At 35.6% G+C, this 9,504-nt stretch overlaps 1 protein-coding gene and 1 pseudogene across 1 annotated transcript; one reads left to right on the forward strand and one right to left on the reverse strand.

Annotated features, from left to right (window-relative positions):
• Positions 1–3,586: 3,586 nt before the first annotated feature.
• Positions 3,587–4,943, reverse strand: LOC107759013 (uncharacterized). The gene has a single exon (XM_016576870.2). The coding sequence runs from the start codon at positions 4,907–4,909 to the stop codon at positions 3,755–3,757; it is 1,155 nt and encodes a 384-aa protein (XP_016432356.2). The 5' UTR covers positions 4,910–4,943; the 3' UTR covers positions 3,587–3,754.
• Positions 4,944–5,936: 993 nt separating this feature from the next.
• LOC107759012 (uncharacterized) lies at positions 5,937–9,184 on the forward strand (annotated as a pseudogene).
• Positions 9,185–9,504: the final 320 nt, after the last annotated feature.

The raw sequence follows: 9,504 nt of genomic DNA on the forward strand, positions 1-9,504 counted from the left end.
TATCTTCTCCTATATGTTGATGATATGTTGATAGCTTCCAAGAATTCGGAAGAAATTGATAAGTTGAAGATTCAACTGAAGAAGGAGTTCGAGATGAAGGATTTGGGTGAGGCAAAGAAAATTCTTGGCATGGAGATAATTAGAGATAGACGTTCAAAGAAACTCTGTTTATCTCAAAAGGAATATTTGAAGAGAGTACTTCAACATTTTGGCATAGATGACAAGACTAAGCCAGTTAGTACTCCACTTGCTTCCCATTTTAAGCTAAGTACTATTATGTCGCCAATGGATGAAGCTGAACGAGAGTATATGTCAAAGGTACCATACGCAAATGCTGTTGCTAGCTTGATGTATGCAATGGTCTGTACGAGACCTGACATTTCACAAGCTGTTGGAGTTATTAGCAGATATATGCATAATCCAGGAAAGGAGCATTGGCAAGCTGTGAAGTGGATTCTACGGTATATTCATAATACTATAGATGTCGAGTTAGTTTTTGAGCAGGAAGATAATCAGTCTGTAATTGGATATTGTGACTCAGATTTTGCGGGTGATCTGGACAAACGAAGATCAACTACTGGTTATGTGTTTACTTTTGCAAAGGCACCAGTTAGTTGGAAGTCTACTTTGCAGTCAACAGTTGCTTTGTCTACAACAGAGGCAGAGTATATGGCTATTACAGAGGCTGTGAAGGAGGCAATTTGGCTTCAAGGATTGCTAAAGGAGCTTGGTGTTGAACAAAAAGGTATCACAATTTTTTGTGATAGTCAAAGTGCTATTCAATTAGCGAAGAACCAAGTTTATCATGCAAGGACGAAGCACATTGATGTTCGGTATCATTTTGTACGAGAAATCATAGAAGAAGGTGGAGTCACGATGAAGAAAATTCATACTACAGAGAATCCTGCTGATATGCTGACAAAAGTGGTGACTGCGGTCAAGTTTCAACATTGTTTGGATTTGATCAACATTGTTGAACACTGAAGATTGAAGATGAAGACACAACCAAAATTTGTTATTGAGAGAAAGATTGAAGATGTGGAAATTTGCCAAGGTGGAGATTTGTTGAATTTGGCAAAGTCCCACATCGGTGGGTTAGCCATTTGGTTGGGAAATTTTCCCTATAAAAGAAGGCCTAATGTTTAGGATTTAAAGAGACCTCTCATTTGCCTTCTAATCTGTTTAAGACATTTGTATCTTCTCTCTTTAGTATTATTTCACTTGTATTTTTGAAGTGAAATAAAATATTGGTTGTGTCCGAGGAGTAGGCAAAATTAGCCGAACCTCGTAAATTCTGGTGTTCCCTTTATTGTTGCTTTATTGTCTTATTTATTATTTGGTGGTTGTCATAATTTTTGGTATAGTAGTTGTGACTTATTCACACTATATACATTTGGCTTCCGCAACAGAGGCAAGGAAGAAACGTAGTGAGACATGACTTAGCTAATATATTAATAACTTAATGGATAATTTTCTTATGGATTATTATTTTTAAGGTTTTTAGTACTAAACTTATTTTACTAATATTATTATGATTTCTTATTTAATAATTATTGAATTTTTTTATAAGATTTCACAAAAAAATCGACACCCCGCATCGAAAATACTAGGTTGGAGTGAATCCGATAACGAACATTGAATCTGCCCCTAGATACAATATCACCATTACATTTTGTTATGAGATAAAAGATTATTGATATTGTTGCAAATATAAGTTACATGAGTATAATTATGTTAGTCTCCTCGTAGGATTAATTATTTTTAGTCGTAGTACGTACCAAGTGAGCAACCATTGGTCTCCTTGCCAAATCTAGAGATATACTTCAAGCTAATGTTTCCATAACTAAATGCAGTCTATTAATAAGCTTGCTTAAATATTGTGAATAGAGCTCAAAATCTGAAGTAATGCTAGTGAATTACGACAAAGAAGAGATGACTTTTTTTTTTTTGGTTTCCCACCTGTTCGGTACTCGTATTGGAGCCCGACTATATTCGGATTCGCGTCGTGTAGGGCCCCATTCGGAGGGTAGCGCTCCCTACCAAGGTTTTTTCCATACATAGGGCTCTAACTCGAGACCTCTGGTTAAGGGAGGAGGAGTCTCATCCACTGCACCATGTCCTTTGGTAGTAGAAGAGATGACTTAACCAGAAGGGGAGCCTTGGCATAACTGTTAAAGTTGTTACCATGTGACCAGGAGGTCACGGGTTCGAGCCGTGAAAACAGCCCCTTGCAGAAATACAGGATAAGACTGCGTATAATAGACCCTTGTGGTCCGGCCCTTCCCTGGACCAGAGGCGGATCTAGAATTTGAAGGTGGCGGGTGTCATAATTTCTTTTAATGTATATCTTATAATGACTAATATGAAATTTATTAGGAATATTTATTCGATTTTTTAAATAAGGAATCATACCTTAATTATAACAACACAAGTAAAATCAATATTTTCACTAGGAAATTACATCTATGTTTATATATTAAAAATAAATTTACACAAGATAACATCTTGAATGAGGGAATTACATCAAGCAAAATAAGAAAATTTTAAAAATATCTTCAATAGATAAATTATACCCCACAAGTATAGAATTAAATAAAATAGAAGTTCTCAAAAATCAAAATGATAAATCTCATATTTTTCAAGCGCTTAGAAAATTTTTGTTATAATTTAATAGTAAAAAGATTTAAACTATATTTAATAACCATAGAATAACACAAATGTTTATGATATAATTTTAAAAAAGTTTTTATCTCAATCGAAAATTCCCATTAAGACTCAAATTTTTCGGATATGAAAGAAGCAATTTGAGATTAAGATGAATGCTTATTTTATAAGATTTTATAATATTGGACTCTCTTTTTTTAGTGTTCTTGTTAGAGACCACATATAAATAATAAAATAAAAAAAAATACAAAAAATAATGAAACGATAAATAGAAAATTGGGAGGGAGCCAAGAGGACAATGATTGGGAAATAAAGAAATAAAAAGCACACGAAAAAGGAAAGTGGCAAGGTTCAGGATAATTTTCAACTTGAATTTTTCACGTTAGAAAAGCTTTTAAAAAGATCTACTAGTCATAGCACCTTTGTCTAATTTACAGCCGTTGGGTGGTAGGATTAGATATTTAACCTAATTTAAGAAAATTTCAACATTGATATATAAATTTTTTCACATCTTAGCGGCTGCCGTGCCACCTCGCGCACAGGGCAGCCCTGAAGAGATGACTTAACCATTTTGTGCCAACTCGCGCAATTTTTTATTTTTTTTGGCCGAAGAGTGGGGATTGTAATTTCGTTTTAATTGCATATTTTGTGTTAATTTGTATGTATTATTGCATATGATATATTTCATCCACCTTAAGGGGGATAGTAGAAGCACATGCGATATTGATATTTAAAGGTAAAACAGTATTAAATGCATATACTTTGAAGTTTCTCAATACGTTGTTATGTTCTCATGTTTCAGAGAAAATTTTATGAAGGAATTGGCAAATGTCAGACTGATAAGTAGTATATAAATTCTCAACCAAAGGATTCGCATTAAATTTGAACAAAAATTCTCAGAATTCGATAATGAGACATAAAATAAAATGGAAAAATAGCTGCAAATACCAACCCCAGAAAAGTATAAATAAAACATAAATAATGAAGAAATACAAATTTTTATATCATGCCTTCAACTCGAGACCCTTGAGATTATGTTGTGTTGGAAAAATAGCCTTCTCGAACCATGTCGAACATGAAAGATGGAAATTTAATAATATGGAGGCGGTGGTGATGGAGAAGGAACTGAAGATGATTGATAAGAGTAAGGAGGTGGTGGTGATGGTGAAGAAGGAGAGGGTGAATTATAGTAGTATGGCGGTGGAGGAGAAGCCGAAAGTTTCTTGTAATACTCATTCTTTGGCAAAGATGGTACTTTATATTCTTGTTTAGGCATTGAGGGTACCTTGTAATAGTCAGTTTTTGGAACTGATGGCTTTTTGTAGTAATCATTCTTTGGTATAGATGGCACCTGATAATCTGGTTTAGACACTACGGGTACCTTATAGTAGTTCTCCTTTGGAACTGATGGCACCTTGTAGTTATTCTTTGGAACTGGTGACTTTTTGTAGTAGTCATTCTTTGGTATAGATGGCACCTGATAATCTGGTTTAGGCACTACGGGTACCTTATAGTAGTTATCCCTTGGAACTGATGGCACCTTGTAGTTATTCTTTGGAACTAGTGACTTTTTGTAGTAGTCATTCTTTGGTACAGATGGCACCTGGTATTCTGGTTTAGGCACTACGGGTACCTTATAATTGTTATCCTTTGGAACAGATGGCACCTTATAGTTATTCTTTGGAATTGATGGATTTTTGTAGTTGTCATTCTTTGGTACAGATGGCACCTTGTATTCCTGTTTAGGCGTTGATGGTGCCTTGTAATAGTTATCTTTTGGAACTGATAGTTTCTTGTAGTAGCCATTCTTTGGCAAAGATGGAGCCTTGTATTCCTGTTTAGGCACTGAAGGTACCTTATAGTAGTTATCTTTTGAAAGAGATGGCACCTTCTTGTAGTTATATTCTGGAACAAATGGTTTCTTGTAGTAGTCATTCTTTGACACATATGGCACCTTCTTGTAGTTATCTTTTGGAACTGATGACTTCGTGTAATAGTTATTCTTTGACAAAGATGGTGTCTTGTATTCTTGTTTAGGTACTGAAGGTACTTTGTAACCATTCTTGGACACTTGTGGCACTTCGTAATTGTCTTTTGACACTGGTACTTGGCTTGGTACTTTATTATATGATAGAACTGGTGATTTATAAGAGTCAGAAGAATATGCCATAGTGCAAGTTGCAATCAAGTAAAATGCTAAAGCACAAGCAAATTGATGCCATTGCTTCTTCATTTGGCTCCCCATTGAGAAGATTTGGGTTCTAGGGCTGATTGGATTGTTGTTTTTCTTTTTTTTTGTGTGTGTATTTTGAGAATGGTGTAACTAAGAGTTTATATAGCCTAAACTAAGAAGGTGACTTGATAATTTGAATGCATATAATAATCCAAATTCATCTAATTTTCCCATTTTTATGGTTAATGCTGTTCCACTAACATTTTGAGATAATGGGAGACCATAAACATATCATACCCCTTAGGTTGGCTCACTTATTTTAAAAAGTTAAATCCAGATTTTTATTAACTTCGAAAAATATGATTTTGTTTACAATTATACATGTATAAGCTAATAACAAAAGAGGAAAATAGAGAAATTAAATTGCTTGTGGATGTCCTGGAAAACTCACATACATTTGGGAACATATAAAATTATTGGAGAGGGACCATCAAGTGATGTGGTGCAGTGGATGTGGTTGTTCCTTCTTTAACCAGAGGTCTCGACTTCGAACCCTGGGTATGAAAAAATCTTTGGTAGGGAGCGCTATCCCCCGAATGGGACCTTACCCGGTGCGAATCCGAATATCGTCGGGCTCCAATGCGGGTACCTGACACTGGGTGGGAAACCAAAAAAAAATATTGGAGAGGGAAGAAAAGAAGAAAATAATATTTGAGTTGTCTTACTTTAGTCTAAATGTTGGTACATTTTTTTTCCTATTTTTCTTATCATACTATTTTTTAAAAAATTTATACAATATTTCTTTCAAAAGAAAAAAGGATTCGGAGTACGTGAGATAAATTATTTACTTTCCGACTCAATTCAGGAATCAATCCCTTATATGTTTTTAAACAAAACTTGAATACTCAAAAACTAATATAGTAAGTTATTATATTACATTACTAAATTATTTTTAAAACGTACTAATTGTAAGATATTTCATTTGGTAAATGATAAAATTAAATAAGGGCCTCATCTTTTTGCTCTTTTGTTTTTTTATGGTCCCATAAAAACGTATCCAAACTTTAGGGGGTTAAGTGTCCCCTTTGCAAAAACGTAGGATGCCCATATGATAATTACCCATTTTCAGCCTCTTCCACTTCTTCCTTCGCCGTTCTCTTTTTCAGCCAGAGGACCACAAAATTTTTCACAAATCTGTTTTTTTACTGTAATTTCAATAGATATATTTTTGCTAGTAGATTTCAGGTAATCTTTTACCGCTAAAACCTAAATACTGAAAAGCTCTAATTTTTGAGGTCTCGTATCTTGACAGTAGGCTGAACCAATTACTCATTGCAGGTACCAAAATTTTATGTTCTTTGTTACAATATTTAAATTTTTATTCAAATTGAAGCACACCCATTTATCAATATTGAATCAGTTACTAATTTTTTATTAGTACCGGTCCGGTTTTCATAGTACAGGGCAGTATCTAATTGCCAGTGTTATTGCTTTTCATCTATTTTGGTCCTTATGTTGCTGTTATTATTTGTGTGATTTCTGTTGATGATATTAATTTATTGTCACTGTTCCTCTTCTTGAGCCAAAGCTCTTTCTACTCCCTTGGGATAGGGGGCAAGGTTTGCGTAATCACCGGTGGCGGAGGCAGTATTTCTGCTAAGGGGGTCCAAAAAAGAAAAATTAAAATTTTTTTTAGCTAGTGGGAATTGAACCAATGACCTTACAAATGAACCGCCTTGACCACTAAGCTATGCTTTTGGGCTGTGTAAGGGGATTCAAAACATAATATACGGGGGTAAAAAACATATTTTGCCTTATATATACAGTGTAATTTTTCGGCGAAGGGGGTTCGGGTGAACCCTCTTCCGCCACCCTAAATCCGCCCTCGCTACCCTCCCCGGATCTCACTTGTGCGATTGCACTGGGTTGTTGTTGTTGTTGTTGTTGTTGTTGTTGTTGTTGTTGTCGAATCAATTACTAACTCTTGGTATCAAATGTATGTTCATAGGATACCAAGTTTCCCATTTTATTCAACTTGAACTCACACCCTTATATCAAAACTGAATTGCAGGTATCAAGTTTGCCTTTTTATTCAACTTGTATTGAACCATAAATCAAAACTGAATCAAATACTAGTTGTAGATGTCAAATTGCATGTTCAATGGATACCAAGTTCACTTTTTTCATTCAAATAGTAGTTGCAGGTATCAAATTTTATGTTTTTGGATTACCAATTTACCTTCTTTTTTTTATATCAAGACTTGATCAAATAGTAGTTGTGGGTATCATATTGAATTTTCATTGGGTACCAAGTTTACTCTTTCATTCAACTTGTATTGACCTATAAATCAAGACTGATTCAAAAGCTAATTGTTGGAACCAAATTGTATGTTGATTGGGTACCAAGTTAACTTTTTTATGCAGCTTGAACTTGAATTCACACCCATGAATTTTGTGATTTTGATGTTGCGTTTAGACTGTCTAAACTGCAATTGGTTGATTTTTTTTGGCTGATTAGTTGGCTTATGTGAATGCGAACACTATGGGTTGATTTGGTTTTTGATAGGGCTTGAAGTTTCTTTGCTTTTTCTAAGTTGGGCTGAGCTCTCACCTTGTCGATGAAATTTGTGTGTACTTGTAGAGGCAGATGTAGAATTCTTAGCAAGTGTGTGTAGAATAGTTCACATCCACTACTAATATGTGTGTGTTTGTGTATGTCTAATTATTCAAGTTTAGTCTATATACGTCAATTTGAAGGGCAAAGAGTCTAGCCGTACCCAAGGGGTGAGCCAGGGGCAGAAGGGGGTCCGTTAAATTACACTATATATACTAGGTCAAAATTATATTTTATGTATATATAGTAAAAGTTGGATCCCCTTGACTTCTTTGTATGATTAAATTTTTATATTTTGAACCCCCTTACTGAAATTTCTGGCTCCGCCACTATTGCCCATACACCCCGTGAACTATTGCATCCCACGCTGTGCCAGGGTTTGTCTAATTTGCAGCCCGCCCTGCTGTATAAGTTATGTTAGTGAGAGGGGATTTGTTGTATATGGTAGAAAGGTGTTTCAAGAACCTCCATTGCTCAGGCCTTATGTACTTGTTTTAACTTGGCAGGAGTTATCTAAGATGCTTTCAAGAATTGCTAAAATCCAGCTTGTGAGTTCGCATCCTGAGGTTTACGAACCATGCGATGATTCATTTGCATTGGTTGATGCATTATTAGCTGATCGGACTAACTTGTTACAGCACTGTCCCTCAATTTGTATGGAAATTGGTTGTGGTAGTGGGTATGTTATTACTTCACTTGCAGTTATGCTTGGACTTGAAGGATTCGTTCCATACTATCTTGCAACAGACATAAATCCTCATGCAATAAGGGTGACTCGTGAGACGATGGATGCTCATGGTGTTTATGCCGAATTGGTAAACACAGATATTGCATCTGGACTTGAGAAGCGATTGGCAGGATCCGTTGATGTGATGGTTGTGAACCCTCCATATGTTCCTACGCCCGAAGATGAAGTTGGTTGTGAAGGTATCGCTTCTGCATGGGCCGGAGGGGAGAATGGTCGAAGTGTTATTGATAAAATACTGCCTGTTGCCGATAATCTTTTGTCGGAGAGGGGTTGGTTATATATGGTCACGCTTACTGCTAATAACCCCTCACAAATATGTCTTGAGATGAGAAAGAAGGGTTATGCATCTCGAATCATCCTGCAGAGATCAACTGAAGAAGAAAGCCTCCATATTATCAAATTTTGGCGAGATTCCGATAGCCAGTTGGAACTGAAGAATTTAAGTTATTGGACAAAACTGGTCAGGAATTAGTGAAGGGGTTTCATTTGGTGATTTCATCGACTGTACGTTAGGTAACATATTACTGACCATTAATTTTAGCATTGCGGATAGAGGGGAAGTTCATTAGCTGGATGTGGTAAGGTAATCTTATAATTTTCCGTTTTTTTATATCCACTCTCTCCCTTTGTCAATATGAAGTAATAGACAGAAATGAAAAACGATTACATTCTTTTTTGTTTTGTGATACTGTTGTTCAGGTGATTTTTTCTGGATTGGGGTTTGTCATCTTTATTCAAAGGATCCTCATACGAGCTGGCTCACACTCCTAACTTTATCAAGTACCTGATTTTATGCTTAAAGCTATAGCTTCTCGTTCTATACACAATTTTAAATAATTTGCTTCTATTATCTGCACTATTCGCAACAAGCCATCGGATGGATATCATCTGTATGATTGACTGGTCTTGTGTCTTATAATTTTTTTCTTTTTTTGAAAAAGGCAACAATCTTGTGTCTTATAAATTTATTTATTTGATTACTGCATGTTGATCATGTCATTGCTGAATCAGAGTATCAGACTATCCATGTAAGTGAAAGTTTTTAGCCCTTTGAATAACCTATCTCTCTAGCCAAACAAGTATTTCTGGCCGAACAATGAGGAGTAGATCCAGCTAGAGAAAATAGTGGAATTGTCTAAAATGCATTAAAACCGTATTTTTGTTAGAGAAAGGGGAAAATGGTTCTTTCTGGTTTGGATGGTGTTGCTCCTTTAGAAGGAGAGCCTTGGTGTAGCTGGTAAAATTGTCTCCATGTGACCAGGAGGTCACGGGTTCAAGCCGTAGAAACAGCCTCTTGCAGAAATG

This window comes from Nicotiana tabacum, chromosome 20 (assembly GCF_000715075.1).
Source record: "Nicotiana tabacum cultivar K326 chromosome 20, ASM71507v2, whole genome shotgun sequence".
NCBI lineage: Eukaryota > Viridiplantae > Streptophyta > Magnoliopsida > Solanales > Solanaceae > Nicotiana > Nicotiana tabacum.

Excerpts from the sequence above, each read along its gene's own strand:
- LOC107759013 (XM_016576870.2), bottom strand. The coding sequence starts at position 4,909 with ATGGGGAGCCAAATGAAGAAGCAATGGCATCAATTTGCTTGTGCTTTA.